The following is an 18,682-nucleotide window of genomic DNA, read 5'->3' as shown; positions in this document are numbered from 1 at the left end:
AGATCAAAACAACGTTTGAGATAAATATGATTGGAGTGGCTTCAGAAATTTCACTTACAGCATCTTCAATGATCATCCGGAACCCTCGGATGTCTACACTGTCGCTTTATACCTACTGAACTAATCCCAGTTATACGTCCGCACTTCCCAGCTGATGTAGCTGTATTAGCAGACCAAAGTTACAATATCAGCAGTACCGACCCTATAAACTCACAGATTGCTCATCGGAACAGTGAAATCATCCGGGTTTGTCAATGAGAAACAAACGAAAACGATGGATTGCTAATTTTAATAACTGCAAATTAAGCGCAGGAGTGGAAAAAAGTTGTGGTTCACAGGCAGATATCTACATAATCTCACAAAGATTCGGAGGTCGCCTACCGCCTATTGCAGAAACTTAACCAACGCTGCCGCGACACAACAACAGTAGTTCTGGCACGTCCCCAATATATGTCTTTTTGACTGTTCGGCCAACTCCACCTCACTCCGTCCTATGGATACATCCAGTTGAAGTGGCGTTACATCTTGGCCTTTATTATGTTGAACATCACCACAATGTGACCTAACGCTGCACAGTGGGGAAACTGAAAAAAGTGTAAATAAATATGTAACTTCTAAATGGATAGCCCGATTTTAAATGGCGAAAAAACATAACTTTTGACTCAGCACAGGTTTTTAAACCATTCTTTCCAACGAATATTAACAAATTTATTGTTAATTCAAAAAAATACATTTCAAGAAAATTGGAAAAGAAAAAAACTAAAATTTTAATTTTCAAATGCGAATAAATCGTAAACTATAAGTAACATACATATATAAAAATCTTTCAAATAGAAGTGTCCCACTTTGGAGCATTGTGGCTGGGGCCCTCCTTGGTGTTTTAATTGAAAGCTTAAACTTATCAAGACCTCCTCTTATTAAAAATCGAACTATCCGTTTAGAAGTTACAGATTTATTTCCATTTTTTTCAGTTCCCCCATTGTGCGCTGTTTCATGCTAGGGTTCCTAATTTCCCAGACTTTTTGTATACCGAAATCGGCAAAGACAACTTTAAGTACATACAAGGTGTAGCAAAAGTAATCCTCCTATCAGAAAATGCTATAAATTTTGCGATTGGCCCCTAATGTCAGTTCTGTTTTGACATTTGTGTACTAAACTCATGCGAAATAAACGTTAATAAACAATGTTACGCTACACTGCTCCAGAACGCGGAATATTACTGACTATTTATTTGACCAATAATTGGTCGGTGACTTTCATCAAAAATAATCATGAGTGATGAGGCCCATTTCCATCTTAGCGGGTACGTAAATAAGCAAAATCTACGCTTCTGGGGCACTTAAAATCCGCATGTAACCCACGAAGAGCCATTACACCCGCTCAAAGTTACTGTATGGTGTGCTGTTTTCGCTGGAGGAGTCATCGGACCTTTTTCCTTCGAAGACGTCGCGGGCCAAACGGTTACTGTGAATGTTGAGCGCTACAGAGCAATGATCAACGAGTTCTTTTTGCCGCAACTTGATGAATTGGGATTGGAAAACATGTGGTTCCAACAGGACGGTGCAACGGCATACACTGCACGTGCCACAACCGATATGCTGAAGGATACATTTCCCGGGCGCCTAATCTCCTGTTTTGGCGATTTGCACTGGCCAGCAAGATCGCCTGATTTGACCGCTCCAGACTTCTTTTTGTGGGGCTTTTTGAAGTCGCGGGTTTATGTCAACAAAAAAAATGACATAAAAAGGGCTCAAAGGACAATCAACTGTGGCGGCGGCCATTTACATGACATCATATTCTCGACTTGATGTAAACAAAATGAAAAGACCAAATAAAAATAATCCACAAGAAGAATCAAAGTTTTTTTTTTTTTTTAATTACAGCCAAATAACATCGGAAGTTTACTTTTGCGCCACCTTGTACATGGATAAAGAAGCCTGGATTGAAACCTATTATAAGATGATTACTAACAATGATGAATTATGTTGTCCCAGTTAGCAAAGAGCAGTCCTAAGGTCAGTAAACAAATCATCTTAGAATTCCATATTTGTAGGAATTACTAGCATGCAGAACTAAGGTCAGTATCGAAATCATAAAGAATATTATATTCATCTTTATAAGTATAAAAAGAGCCTTTAGATCAAGGAACTTAATATTTTCAAGTTTTGAAATAATGCCTGTAATTTTTGCTCGAATGTTCCCTCCGTTTAATTTCAAAAAAAGTATTTATTCGTTGCGGTTCACGAAACACAACCCTATTATTAATTTCACACATCAGTAGCGTTCGTATTGAAAGCCTGAGAATAATCATAGAAAACGTTTACAAAAAACCCTTTACAAAAACTGAAAATACTAACCCTTCATTTAAAAATTAAATTAAACTTTAAACACCATATTCAAAAACGATTATAAAAGTAAAAAGTGGTTTATTAAGGCCGGGTAACATATTGAATTTTAAACATACTCAGAGATATAATTTATTTAATTTGTATGAAAAAAATATATTTAAACATTGATTAAGACTTAACTATGTTTAAAATTTTGATAAGTTACCCGGCCTAAGCCCTAACTTGTGTTGAATAAAATATTAAGAAAATTTATAAAAAAAATTTAGTATGAAAAAGTGCAATATTTTTGAAGGATGGAGTTTTAAAGTGGCATATTTTTGAATATAATTGAGATATTGACTTGAAATTTTTTTTTGTAAGACCAAAAATTAATTAATTAAATAAAAATAAATAATTAATTAAAAAATTAATTATCTAAACTAAAAAATATAGCTCCGAATAAATGTGGATCAAATTGTTCCTAATATTTGCAATCCTAGTCAAAAGGTCAAAGGGAATCCCGCAATTCCCAAAAATTGGGGCGAAAACCCCAAAAATGGTATTTTTTACAATTTTGCCTATAGGGTCCACATTTCCTTCGGGGCTGGGAAAATACTTTGGCGATAAATAGGCAACACATCAAGGTTTCCAAAGCTACTTTTTGTTTTTTGATCCCAGCTTTGGGATATTAGAACATGTGGCACAAATTTGAATTTTTGATAAAAAAATAGGTCAAATTCCGAAGGGCGACATATTTGAAAATTTTGACATGTTTTTTATACCAAAATGTTCTCCGTAAAGATACCTTACAGAAAAACATAAAATTGTTATATGTTCTTAAATAAAGTTTTTTTTTAATAAAAAAAGAGTTAAGTCACCTTTTCGCCCAAAAAACAGCAAAAATCTACTATTTTTTTAATATTTAAATTGAAAATCGTTTATTTTTGGATCCATAATAGATATTGACCTCAAATCTTTTGTATAGTATTGCTAATTTATTTGTCTAACAAAAAAAATTCGAGTCCATTCGGTCCAAAATTTTTAAAATAGCGGGCCAAGGTATGGTCAAATTTTAAAATTTCAATTTTTAAATGCCTATAACTCGAAAATTAGAAAAATAAATAGCACACACAAGCAGCGCTTTTCAAAAATGTTAAAATCTTTGAAATCGGATGGGAAACAAAAAAATGGCACGCGTTTAAAAATTTTACATGACGAAGGCACCCTACTTTGAGCCTCCATATCGACGCCCCTGGAGCATTTGTATGGCCCATTTTATTAACTTAAACTCGAATTCTCCTTGGCTACTCCCATGTAATTGTATCCCGATCGGACCAGCCGTTTAGAAATGCCAGATTTATTTCCAAAAAATTTCGATTCTGCCCCACTGTGCAGCGGTAAATCAGTTGCTTTTAATTCTAACAGCGCCTATTATAAACTGACTGACTGCTACTATTTATATACACTTTTTATTAGGTTCATGAATTATCTATTTAACGGACAAAACTAGAATATTCTATTTCAAGAGCTTTTAGCAGCTATGTTAAATTTGTTATACTTACAATGTTAATAACAGTGTGTTATCAACATTGTTGATAAGTAGACCACTGGAAATGTTTATAAACATGCTGAATGTTGCAAGCAGCCGTTACAGACCGTAAAATTCAAATCGTTAATGCAATTTTGTAACAATATAAAAACTTGTCGCGATGTTTCCTGATACTAGGCTTGTCGCTACGAGCTTTTATATCATATAAATTGTATAATGTAATAAAAAGTTGATTGAAATGAAAGTTTATTCTCCTCTTTTTAGAGCATTTAGATAATATTGAATATTTCCAATTTTCGAACATATTTTAAAAAGCTTATAATATTCTGATACTTTAAAACTCATGAACATTTAGATTTTTCTTTAAAAATTTTTAAGATCGAAATTTAAAAATGACCTCAAATAAATCTAAAAGTATTTCTATAAGAATCCTCATGATTTGGAGATTATTTTAACAGCATAAACAATTTTTCGAACATAAGTTCGAATTTTCGCTACGAGCTTTTATTTATAACATATAAATTGTATAATGTAATAAAAAGTTTGATTTAAATGAAAGTTTATTTTCTTCTTTCTAGAACATTTAAATAAAAGCTTCTTTTTGAGCTCCTTGAATATTTTGAACTTAAATTCGAATTTTTGAACATATGTACATATGTTTGATTTAAATTAAAGTCTATTTTCTTCTTTTTAGAGCATTTAGATAAAAACTACTTTTTAGAGCTCCTTGAATATTTCGAACATATTTTAAAAAGCTTATAATATTCTGATACTATATTGAAAATACTTAAAATTTTTTTTTTCAAAATTTTTAATTTCGAAATTTGAAAATGTATGAAATTGACCTCAAATAAATCTAAAAGTTTTTCTATAAAATTCCTCATGATTTAGAGATTATTTTAACAGCTTAAAAAAATTTTCGAACTTATGTTCGAATTTTCGAATTTTCATATAAATTGTATAATGTAATAAAAAGTTTTATTAAAATGAAAGTTTATTTTCCTCTTTTTAGAACATTTAAATAAAAGCTTCTTTTTGAGCTCCTTCAATATTTTGAACTTAAATTCGAATTTTTGAACATAAGTTTGATTTAAATTAAAGTTTATTTTCTTCTTCTTTAGAGCATTTAGATAAAAACTACTTTTTAGGGCTCCTTGAATATTTCGAATTTTCGAACATAATTTAAAAAGCTTATAATATTCTGATGCTTATTGAAAATACTGCGAAATTCATGAACATTTTGATTTTTTTTCAAAATGTTTAAGATTGAAATTGGAAAATGTAGCAATTTGACCTCAAATAATTCTAAACGTATTTCTGTAAGAATCCTCATGACTTAGAGATTATTTTAACAGCTTAAAAAATTTTTCGAAGTTAAGTTCGAATTTTCGCTATTATATAAATTGTATAATGTAATAAAACGTTTGATTTAAATGAAATTTTATTTTCTTCTTTTAAGAACATTTAAATAAAGGCTTCTTTTTGAGCTCCTTGAATATTTTGAACTTAAATTCGAATTTTCGAACATAAGTTTGATTTAAATTAAAGTTTATTTTCTTCTTTTTGAAGCACTTAGATAAAAACTACATTTTAGAGCTCCTTGAATATTTCGAATTTTCGATCATATTTTAAAAAGCTTCTAATATTTTGATACCTAATTGAAAATACTTTAATTTAAAATACAGTTCGAAATTTAACAGCTTAAAAAAATTTCGAACTTAAGTACGAATATTCGAACATAATATTGCATGTTTGTGCATGATCTAGAAATTATTTTAAAAGTTTTAAAAAAAAATTCGAACATAATGCATGAATGCCAAATTTCAGCCTATTCGGGCTACGAAGACCGAGTCAAAATTTATTTAAAAATTTTGACCGAAACTCACAAACAACCAAACTAACACAGCAAGTTAAATAAAAGCTTTTAAAAAACATTTCGTTTTTAAATTTCTTTGGTTTCTTTTAATATACTTTTTTGTTTTCATTTAAACTATAAAAAAAGGCAACATATAAAATTAATATTACAGTCCTATATGTAAATACAATAAAAATGCGTAAAATAAATTTAAATTATAAATAGGTATGTATAAAAAAAATACTAAAATCAGTACATTATAATAATTATCGTATTATTCCCAAATTAAACTAAATAACTTCTTTGTGGTACACTGTAATCACTTGCTATCGGCTTGAAGGTCGTATTAAATCGTTGTTTATACAAATCTCTGGGTTGTATATAAACCTCTTTAAAATCCTCCGAAATATCACTGGGTACACCATGTATAGCACCTCGGGCCGTTTCCTCCACTGACCTCAATTCCACTTCGGGTTCGTAAATATTCTCCACCAGCATTTGTCGCGATTTCGCTCTTTTACGCATCTCCATAAAACTTTCCACTTTCAGTTTTTTACTTGAAATTTTCGTACAGGCCAGGGTAATGCTGAGTAGAACACAAAATTCTACTACTGCTAAAATTAAACTGGCCGCCAAGAAAACCGCGTATTGTTCGCGATACCAATTGTCCAAAAAGTTTAGGCAGGGTGTGGTAAAGCGATATTGATTGTAGTCTTTTTTCTCTAGGGATTGACATAGGGTTTCATTGGCCGGTTTAGGATCTAAATACGATTGTCTGTCGGCTGGATTTTCTAAGATACAGCAGGTTAAGGGCACCACCCAATCACGTTGGCCATAACCCTGCAGCTTCCACATGGAGGTATCGTAATTTATGTCACTGTTCATAGCACAACAACCAAATTTAGCCTGAGCCAAGTCCATGGCTATGGTAAACTGTTCTCGGCCCGGCACTCCATAGTTGCCCTGTAAAGCTTTAACCATTTTAGTTTCATCCAAACTGATGCCCAAACAATGGGGCCATAGGGTAATGGCCAAACATACAACAGATTCGGCTAGCAGTAGCACTACCACCGTCAGGAAGTAGAAACTTAGGCAACAATAGGTATTAAGACAAGATGCCCAAAATCCCATCATTGCGGCCAAAACTGCTATTAGTCCGGCCACAGCGAGGCCCACTGAGATGTAGTAAAATAACGGTTGTGGCAAATCATTGAGTTGTTCGCTGGTGGCTGCTAAAAGTCTTGAGAGTAATATTCGTTTTGTATCGCTGAAGAGATAAAAGCCGGATAATAATAATATAGTTCCGCAGATCTGTAAGATGAAGAAAATAGGGAATTAGTTTAGAGGTTTTATATTGGATAATACTTAAGAATTAAAATAAGGTTTTTAAGAAATGTAAGATTAAGTCAGCCGTTTGTCTAAATTTTTCCTAAATTAAATTTAATTTAAAAGTTATTGAGATACTAGAAGGAAAACTGATAAAAATGGATCGGTATTGATGAAATTCCCGGAATTTTTTTTTTGTTAAAAAGGTCGCACGACCTTGGAGGACAATTGACAGGTCCACTTCTCGAAATCAAGTTATCGCATCTCCCCCGGATCAATGTAACTCGAGATCCGGCTACATTTTTGAAGAAATAACGCCCGATGATGCCACCAGAGTGTAAATAATACCAAACGGTGAATTTTTCTGGATGTAATGGAGCCTGTAGGTCCATATGCGGCAATTTAGTTTATTAACAAACTCTTTAAGCCAAAAATTAGACCCATCGCTGAACACAATTTTGCGATAAAACAGTCGTCGTAAGTTGCGTTAATCGATGACAAAATTTCAAAGAAAATTTGGATAATTTGGTAGCATCGTTCAAGCGTCAATCTAGTAAGTAAGTTTGAACGGGCTTAAAAATACATTCAGTCCATTTCCCATTGAATTTGAATAGGAAAAATGAGAAAAGGGGAAAAACTCCCGGTGAATTTTTATTCATAATTGGGCTGATTATCTCGGCACTAACATTTTTATACCCTTCACCTTCGTGAGAAGGGTATATATAAGTTTGTCATTCCGTTTGTAATTTCCACAATATAATTTTCCGACCCTATAAAGTATATATGTATATTCTGGATCCTTATATATAGCGGAGTCGATTAAGCCATGTCCGTCTGTCTGTCTGTCTGTCTTTCCGCCTGTCTATTTAAAATCAGCAAAATCGGTCTGAGATATGAAGAAAAAACCAGGACAACCTCGGTTTTTGACCTATATCTGGATTACGAAGTCATTAATATAAACAATATGGATATCAATGTTAGATATTTTAAAGACCTTTGCACCGACGTAAATAAGTTGGACCTACAATTTTTAAAATTTAAAATAAAAACTTTTAAATTAAAAAAAAAAATTTAAAATAACAATTCGAAAAAAAATTTTTTACAAAAAATAAAAAAAACTACTTTGGAAAAAAATTAACTTTTGTTTACCTAAAAATATTTAAAACTAGTTGACCGGCTTCGTCCGGTAGCATTTACTAATGTTAGTTCTTCAAGTTTCTCCAACCCACGTACACCTACCTGTTCTTATTTATTTGCAAATAAAATATCTAAATTTGTACTGCATACTTTAGGGAGCTTTTTATTACAGTTGATTGGACTCAAAAAAAAATTTCCGAGTTTTACCTGTAATTTTGGAATTATTTTTCTTTACAAACCATCTCCTGAAACTCAAGACATACAATTTTTGAGTTAAAACATTTATTTTGATATATATCCCACTCGAATACCACTACGAGACCAAAAACAAGCTTTCTTTTGAGCAAAAAATAAAAAAAGGGCCCATTTTGGAAAAAAGTCAAAAAAGTTTTTGATTTTGCCAAAAAAAAAAACAAAAATTTTATATCTTGAGTTACAAAACATTTATTTTGATATATATCCCACTCGCATCGCACTAAGCGACTAAAACGCTCTTAAAGGAATGGACCTAAGCTTTCTTTCGAGCGAAAAAATAAATAAAAAAGGGCCCATTTTGGAAACAAAGTTAGATTTTGCAAAAAAAAATTCAAAAATTTTATGTCTTGAGTTACAAAATATTTATTGTGATAGATATCCCACTCGCATCACACTAAGCGACTAAAAAGGTCTTCAAGGAAAAGACCTAAGCTTTCTTTTGAGCAAAAAAAAATTAAAAGAAGGGCCCATTTGAAAAAAAAAGAATGTCAACAAAGTTTTTGATTTTGCAAAAAAAAGTCAAAAATAGCTTGTTTTGAGTTACAAAACATTTATTTTGATAGATATCGAACTCGTATCCCACTAAGCGACCAAATAGGTCTTCAAGGAAAATATCTAAGCTTTCTTTTAAGAAAAAAAGGGCCCATTTGAAAAAAAGTCTTTGATTTCTGAAAAAAATATTAAAATTTTTTTATTTTTTTTTTAAACATTTGTTTTCGAAAGATTGAAGAAATAGCTATCTAAATTATTTGGGACACATTTTGCTAAGAACAATAGGTAATAAGCAGGGAAACCCGAAATATGCTCTAAAAAAAGCGTTTTAAGCGCTTTAAATATGCAGTCAAAACTTTAAAATATGCTCTTAAAATTTAAAAAATATGCTCTTAAAAAACAAACTTTTACATAATTTTTAACCAAAAAATATACTTTTATTTAAAAAAATCAATATAATTCATTTCTAAAAAGGTAAAGTAACATAAAATAAACAAAAATAACATATACTAAAACAAGTATAACAAAAAATAAATACAACATAAAAGCAATAGGAACTTAAGCTATGAAAAGGCCTCGAGAGGTATTTTTGATGATATTTTATATAAATATAAAGTCACTTCTTCAATTAAGGTTATTATTGCAATAAATTACAAAATATTGACTTAAATTTTCAAATAAAAATCTGAAAACATTTTTATACATAGAAAATGTTCTTTCGACATCAATTGACAATATTTCTTTAACACTTAGAACGGTTAAGTTTGAATTAGAACTAAAAATTGATATTTAGATGACGTTATTATTAAAATAGTGCTTATTTAAAAATAAAAAAAAACATATATTTTTCAATTTTGAATTTTAAATAAAGGAAGAAAAAACACAACAGCGAAAAATAAGTAAGACAAAATTTGTTTTTGATAAAGTCAAAATATGCTATTAAACAGTAAAATATGCTCTAAAAACGCAAAAATATGACATAAATATGCTCTTAAAACAAATATATGCAAAAATATGCATTTAAGGGTAAAATATGCAAAAATATGCACTAACAAATCGATGCCAAAATTCTTAAATAGTTCTGAAACGTGTAAATATCTTATCCATGTGCTCATTAGACTCACCAGAAAAAACATGCATTTGCATATTTTGGTTTCCCTGGTAATAAGTTACATGGATGACAAAAAATACATGTTTGGCCAAAATGTAAAATTTTGATCCCCTATAACTCAGAGAGTTCTTGACCGATCTTGTTGAAAAATTGTGTTTGAATTACTATCCAATAGGTCTAACCTTACCTCATCCCGATCGGAAGACATCGATTTTAAAAATTGGTTCACTTGACATGAAATCCCCCATATAATATATTTGTATTTTGAAGTATAATTTGGTGAAAGGTATATAAGATTCGGCACAGCCGAATATAGCTATCTTACTTCTTTTAATTATTTGTTGACCTGTGTTATCATGTTATCAAAATGTTTAAAAATCACCCAAAGCCTAATCATCTAAAAATGCAAAAAAAAAACAATATTTCAAACCCTGAAAATAATCTCAAAACATATAAACCACACATCAATCTACACTTCCTCCAAATGTGTAATCGAAATTGTTTGACTCAGTCATAGTAAACTTGTAAAGCTTCTTTCAAATATTCCAGTAAATTGATGATTTAATGATTTTGTTTTGTTTTATTTCCATACAAGACAAACTGTCTGACAGACAGCCAGGCTGATTGAGTGAATGACTGACTGACTAGCGTTGTGCATAGAAAGTGAAACAATTATTACACACTCATCAAAAAACATTATTATCATTATCAACAAACAAAACAGCAGCAGCATATGTATCATAATACCACCGACAATAATAAATAAAAACTTCTAAATAACAAAAGAGCGTGTGGCATACGATGAGGTTGATTCATTGTTTAATATTAAGTGAAAAAAAATAATGGAAAAAATAAAACGAAAATGATCAGCCGAGCATAAATAAATGTAAAATACATTCATACATATTATTATGTACATACATATGTATGTAAATGCAAAACATCTAAACAACAACATATTTTAAAAAAGTATAGATTTCTCCACGATACAAAATTTTGAACAACAGAATTATAGATTACATTCTGAACATGATATAGGCGGGCAGGTAATGAATACCACATCCCCTTTGTATCTGACAGTAATGCAATCTACTACCGACCTGCCAATGAACCGAATTCACCAAAATCTTAATTCAGAATTTACAAATTGTCGCATTTCCTTCCATAAAACTTTTCCGAGGAAACTAATTCTTTAGGTATTATTTAAAGCCTTTTATTAAAAAATAATTCATTCTTTGTTCAATTAATTGTTTTGATTCTAAATCATTCATATCTAAAGATTATAACCCCGGGAAAAAAAGCTAAGTCTTCTAAAATACCTGTTTAGCTATTCTAAAAAAACGATACTCATTCCATTCTGCCTTCTCACAGAAGGTGTTCTAGAAGGGTTTGTTTCCTTCTAAAAAAGTTCATACATATTCAAAATTGTATTGCAAATTCAAATATGATTGGTTTTACAATTATTCCTATATGATGTCTCTCTATAACAGAGATGCGCAAAAATATATTCTCTCACCAATACACTTACTCTCACCAGTATACATGTGATTTGATTTTCCACAATTGTGGTATGGGCTGGCCATCATTGCTATATAATAAAATTTATTTCGCTGCCAGATAAAGTTACAAAATTTTATAAAAAATTTACTCCCATTTTCTCAATCTCTGGTTATCGTTTTTCGTAACGATATACATAATTCCAATTAATATAACTTTTGTATGAGAACTGTATATCGTCTCGATAAAAAATAACCAGAGATTATGAAAGTGGGGGTTAGTCTTTTATAATATTTAATATTGTAAAATTCTCGTGAAATAGTTTTTTATATATAAAACTACACATGTGATACGTTAAAGACCATTCTTTAGGTTTATACTGGATTACGCCTTCATTTTCAGGCCTTTTAATAAAAGTTCCTATGAGGCATTACGTGGCTGGTCTCCTTACAGGCTTTCAATGGAAGACCATATAATATGCCTTCTATCAGCTCTCTAACAGAAGAGTACGCCCAGCAAAAAATATTCTGGATTTGGAAGCAATAAATATGAGTACTGCATCTTCTACTGCTACATTAATTGCATCTTAAAATTATTACCTTACAAAGATGATTTTGGAAGGCATACATTAAGCTATTCGTACAGGTGATGAAGAACTTAGAAAAAATCAGCGCTTCTTGGCAATCACTGTAAGATTTTATTGCTTCTCAGCAGCTCTAAAATCTATGTGCACAATTGTTTGCACATATTTAATTCGATGAAATCAGATTAATTTTAAAGCTGTGAAATATGCTTATTTTGGATTCCTTATGCAGAGCCTCTACGCGAGGAATCCCATATAAAAATCATGTAATCTTTCATGCGAAGTGGTAGCAGTATACAAGTGCTCTCTGCCTTACAATCCTGCTTCCGAGGAAGCACCATTTTTTGCTGGGGTGTATGCAAGGCCTGTGTGTACTTGTGTTTGCAAAATTGGGCCTTTATGAAGGTCTCTTTACTGCATTTTTATCCCGTATCTAATTCTGTTATTGAACGACTTCTTTTCGAAAGAATAAAATTAAAAAGAGAGTGAGAATATAATGGATCACCTGCCGGAAAGCAAAGGATGTTTTTTTTTAAACCCGATATAACTTGAAAATGTTGGCCTACATGTCGTTAATTGTTGCTGGTTTATCAGCATAAACCAGTTTCTTCATGTGGAACCACAGAGAATAATCAAGAGGTGTCAAATCATTGATCATGGTGCGGTAACGATCATTTATCATGGAGCGATAATGATCTCCATTGGCCGCAACACGAGCTCCGGCTTCATTTTTGAAGAAATAAGGTCCGATGATGCTATCAGCATGTAAAACTAAAAAACGGTGCATTTTGCTGGATGTAATATAGTCTGTAGGGTCTGTTGTGGATTAGTTTCACTCCATATGAGGCAATTTTGGTTGGTGATGATACCAATATTATTGGCTAGCACGAAAACCAACAAATAGCATCTGAGATATAGCTATCTAAGATGTGTGGATATGATTGATTCCGTGTTCGGTTTTAACCGAAACCAAATTCGCCGATTTTCATGACTCAAAACCAAAAATTATTCAACTTATTGACTTGAAAACAATCTAGTTATATTCAGGTATGTTCTGTAATCCACGTGATTTCAAATCACATACCGTTTTAAAATCACACGTGTGATTTGTGCCTGTTCTGTAAATCACACTGTTATTGTATTTTTCGGTGTGATTTTAAATTTTCGAAAGCACAAGAAAACAGCTGATTCGTTTATTTTAAATGTTTTGTTTTGCAAATAATTTTGTAGAAATATTAAAGTGAAAATAAAAAAATGCCTGGAGCTTCTGTTATATCTTTAATTGAATTAAAAAGAATGGAATTACATTTTATAAACATTTTGCAAAAACTATGGCGCAAGCTCAACCACTATGTCAAAAAGAAAACAAAACAGCAAAGCTGCCACAGTACACAATTGCTTTTGGTTACCACTTGCTTCAACTTTGTTGCATTTTTTTTTCCAATTTGCGCAAAAAACTTAACGCATATTGATAACTTATAATATAATCTAACAAATATTATAAATTTTATGACGAATTCTATAATTAATTTAAAGATATTGAACATATTTTAGACAGACATTAAAAAATTTTAGTCTGGCAAGCTTCCATGTATTTTCGAAAATCATAAACAGCTGGCAACTGAAAACAAACCTGAAACCACAAAAGAAATCACAAAAGCAAATAAACTTTTTACAGCAGAAAAGGTGTCTCTAGATTTTTATTAAATTTTAAGTGTTTTTTTAATAAAACAAGTAATTCTATAAGAAAATTAATAAAGGACATATTGTTTAATTTATTTAAATAATTTATTTTAATATTTTCCATGCAATAGCCGCAGAAATAACCAAGTGATTTGAAAACATTAGTGACTTTGTTGAACGTTTTAAAATCACAAAATTATGTGCTCAGAACACCTTTTATGTGATTTCAAACCACTTTTATAAAATGTGATTTGCAGAACATACCTGATTATAAGGAAATTTCTATTTTAGAACTGGGAATTTATTCACAATACTCTTCTAATTATACTTTACCACTTAATTAACTGTGAAAGTAAAATTTTTTGAAGACATATATGCATGTTTTGAAACAAGTAATAGTAACTGATATACAGATCAGACAAAATATTCATAATTCAACCCAGAGATGCACCCTAAGTAATCCAGAGATGCACTTTAGAAACAATTGTTGTTACCTACCAGAAGTAATCTATTAGAGAGTTGTCATAGGAAGGTTTGTTTTCAAGCAATTGGTTATTGGACTGTTTATCTTTTTAACTGACTATTTAAGGTCAATTAGCACCCATACATGTTAAAATAACTCTGTAGCCGGTATGAGAATCCAATGCGTTGACTACTTTATACCAGCTAACAGAAAGTCTAATTGTAATCTAAAAGGGTCAACGTAGCTAGTTATGTAACTAATTGTCATCCTAAGTGATAAGTAAAATCACTAGTTCGGGACAGTCTCCTAGATTGATAGCTTCTGATAAAGTAATCTGTCCAAAACCTTAAATAACCGCAACATTTCGATTTAAATTTTTAAAACCAAAACCGCGGTCATAATTTTCTTATCAATAAAAGGCAACACTGCTCCTGTCAACAGGCTTCTGTCAGTTGACTCCTTTAAAAATTTGAACAAGTTGTTTCATTTAGTTTGTGTTTGTCAGTCATTGATAGCAGACTACAGCGTAACTTGAAGAGAAAATGGAAAAAAGTGAATTTCGTGTGCTAATTAAGCATTGTTTTTTGCGGAAAAAACATCACTCAAACCAAGGCTAAGCTTGATATATATGGTAAAAATGTGGTTCACTAAATTTCGTTGTGGCCATACAATCACGGTTTCTATACCCATTTGGTATCGGCCGAAGCCATAGGCATCTCACATAATCTCAGTGATTTAAATTTTGAATGATCACTTGGGTATGAGAAAGCATTCCGTAAGATGGTGCACTAAAGAGTGTTATAATCGACAGTGTCGAATCTTATATACCGAGTATGATACGGGCATCGATTGTTCTGTATTTGTTTATAAAAACATTTATCTGATTTACCCGATTCGGTTAGTTTTATGTTTATGTTGAATTACTAGAAAATATCAGTGGTAAATTTCACTTTGCTAGATTCTTGCATTTAAACGTTATCGGGATCAAAATATGTATAGTGGTCCCAACAAAGTTTTTCATATAAAGTGTCTTCCAATATGGACTTCCGAAATCTGGCAGTTGAAGCTAGATCTGTCGAATTGGTTGTAATTTATTCAGTTTGTTTTGAAATTGTTTTATCAAAATATGTGTTCTGTTCGGACAACATTCCTCACTCTTCGCCCATTTTTCGGTGGGAATTTCTGGATAAATGGGTACGTCAACAATAAAATTTTTCGAATTTGGGACGATGCCAATCCATTCGATTTCCAATAGCATACAATGCATCCCAAAATTTACTGTTTGGTGTAGATCATCGGTCCATATTTCTTTGAAAACGACGTTGGTCTAGCCATCGGCGTCAACGCCTAGCGCTATATTTCGATGATAATCAAACTTTTCGCCTGAATTTGATGATATGGATACCAACGACATATGGTTTCAATAGGACGGCGCTCTTGTGACATTGCACATTTTTCAAGAGCGATTTAAGGGGATGGTTATCTCCCGTGAAGATTTTTGTAGGAATTTCTTAATCTTATGTCTATGAGAATAAGCCACAAACCAAAGCGGACAACCAACCGAAAACCAACTAACCCATGCCATCGGCCATCCAGCGAAGCCGTTGCGGACATTTACACGATGTTATATTCCATATACAGTGGTTGACAAAACAATGGAAACTTTTCCAAATATTTAAAATATTTTTTTAAAATAACATTTTTTTAGTATTTTACTTGTATAGTTTTATTTATATAAATTAACTGAAAAACAAACAACATAATTAATTATATTCTGAAAAAAGGGAACAAAATTAAAAATATTCACTATTTCGCTACTGACAAAACAATGGAAACTTTTAAACTTCTGCAAGAAAGAAGTGTAAAACGTAAATAATATTTAAAAGAACGATGTAAAAAGCATCCTAGTTACATATTTTATTTTTAAATTCTGGTAATTTTTCACAATTTCTTTTTCTAAGTTTTTCACATAATTGCTTTTTTTCAAAGTTAACGAAAATGGCTAAAGTTAAGATTTGTGAAGACTTAAAAAATAAAATAATTAACGATTTTAAAGCTGGTTTAAAATAAAAAAGTATCTATGACAAATATTCAATAAATAAATCAGCAGTTTCAAAAATTATAAAGAAGTTTCGTGAGACCGGTTCTGTAAAAACTCAACATTTAGGTGGAAGACCTCGTAAGACTACTCCTAGACATGATAATTTAATAGCGAGAGAGTTCAAGAAATTCCCAAAAATAACTCCTCGAGAGGTTGTTAATAGCCTAAAATTAGAAATAAGTACCCGAACAGTTAGTCGCTGGGCAAATGAGGGGCTGGTCTTGGTTGCTATCGTCCTGTGAAAAACCACTCATTTCTAAAAAGAACCGTTCTGCTCGTCTACAATTTGCCAGGGATCATTTAAACTGGTCGATACAGAAATGGAATACTGTCCTCTTTTCCGACGAATCCAAATACAATTTAAGAGGCAGTGATGGGAGAACATTTGTAAGACGACCAAAGGGAAAAAGATTAGATAAAAAGTACACAAATAAGACTATAAAGTTTGGCGGTGGCAATATTATGGTATGGGGATGTTTTTCAGGGCAAGGTATGGGCCCAATTCATATTATAAAAGATACCATGACAGGTATAGGATACAGAACCATATTAAACGATGTTATACGCTGAGGAAAATATGCCCCTAGTTTGGAGTTTCCAACACGACAACGACCCGAAACACACCTCTAGGGTTGTAACCGAGTGGTTACAATTCAACGAGGTACGTGTTTTGAAGTGGCCTGCCCAATCGCCAGATCTCAATCCCATAGAAAATCTATGGGAAATTGTAGATCGTAAAATAAGGACTCAAAATTTCACCAGGAAGGAAGATTTATCGGAGGCGGTTATAAGGGAATGGCAAAATATTTCAAAGGAGACCATTGACTCTTTAATTGGTTCAATGCATCGTCGATGTGTAGCAGTTAAAAAAAATAAGGGATACCCAACAAAATATTGAGTTATTGCAAAGTTTAGACCATATTTTTTAAAATAATACCAAAGTTTCCATTGTTTTGTCAATGCCGTAATAAAGAAATCTTTTAATTTTGTTTTCTCATTTTTAGAATTTAATTAATTATGTCCTTTGTTTTTTTGTTAAATTAAATTAATAAAAGTATGCAAATAAAATACTACAAAAATGTTAAAATTTTTTAAAAAATTATTTCAGATTTTAGGCCACTAATGAAATATTTGGAAAAGTTTCCATTGTTTTGTCAATCACTGCATAATGGCATCGAAATTTGTTATTTGAATGATACATTGACAAATATTAATAGTCAGTATTGTTATCTGTAAATACCTTAAGAATTATTAAGAAAATAAAATTGATTTCATTGTGGATTTCTTTGAAAACACATTTCTTAGAAATAAATGGATCAACTGTCCAATTTTGTTTACTCTTGTATAACTTTAATGTTTCTTAAATCAGACTCATCGAAACCATCGAAACCATCGAAACCATCGAAACTTTAATAAAAATTTACCAAAACTAATTCAAAATAAACTAGAGTTAAATTTTTTAATTAAAAATAAATTCTTTTAATACAATGTACATCTAAATTTGTCCATTTAAAACTAAATAATACTTACCAAAAATAAGAAATTACAGCAATTGAGCAAAAGTTTATGATTAAAAAATCCAGCCATATTGTTTAAAATGATAATTTCCAACGAATTTTTGTGTATAATTTAATTTTAAAGCCAAAGTTTATTACTATTTCCTAAAGATTAAAATATACTTCTTGTAGTACTACTATTTAGTTTACATTTTATATAGATTAATTTTCTTTTATTATTATTTTTTTTCTTACAAAATCACTTTTTTCAGATAATATTTCTTTTATAATATTTTCTTTTGTATCTATCTTCATATGCACAGTTTTTCTTTTATCAATTAGTAGTATTTAGTTTTATTTTTTCTATATTTTTTCCATTTAGCTTATAACCGTTACATTATATTACGTTATGTAGTGAATGGTTAAACTATTACAACTAACTGAGCCACATTTTGTGGCAACACTATAGAGTTCAATGCCTATGACGATGATGATCCATTTGTAATAATGTTTAACATATACATAAGCTCTCTTCTCTCCTCAACACCAAAACAAAATAAGTACTCTTCCCAACAGTTTATCACTCTTACTCTCTTCACACTCACTCACTCACCCACATAAACAATTATGTTTTATTTATGAAAAAAGAGAGGTATTAAAGGGGGAAAGAATGCTGATAGGGCTCATTTTAGTGCCTAACCAAATGGAACCTTAATGCTAAACAATAACAAAAGTCAAAATATAAACAAACAAACATTCATTCTGTCTGTCGATAAACAAAAACTATCTTAGGTAGTTGTTCTCATA

General features: G+C 31.1%; 1 protein-coding gene across 1 annotated transcript; it reads right to left on the bottom strand.

Annotated features, from left to right (window-relative positions):
* Positions 1-5,815: 5,815 nt before the first annotated feature.
* On the bottom strand, positions 5,816-18,030 carry Tsp68C (Tetraspanin 68C). Its single transcript, XM_065511458.1, has 2 exons — positions 17,910-18,030; positions 5,816-7,042 (listed from the first exon to the last, which is right to left on the bottom strand). The coding sequence occupies exons 1-2, from the start codon at positions 17,964-17,966 to the stop codon at positions 6,017-6,019; spliced, it is 1,083 nt and encodes a 360-aa protein (XP_065367530.1). The 5' UTR covers positions 17,967-18,030; the 3' UTR covers positions 5,816-6,016.
* Positions 18,031-18,682: the final 652 nt, after the last annotated feature.

The sequence above is a fragment of the Calliphora vicina genome, chromosome 5 (assembly GCF_958450345.1).
Source record: "Calliphora vicina chromosome 5, idCalVici1.1, whole genome shotgun sequence".
Lineage (NCBI taxonomy): Eukaryota > Metazoa > Arthropoda > Insecta > Diptera > Calliphoridae > Calliphora > Calliphora vicina.
The sequence above is the reverse complement of the archived record's forward strand: the minus strand, read 5'-3'. Positions and strand labels throughout refer to the sequence as shown.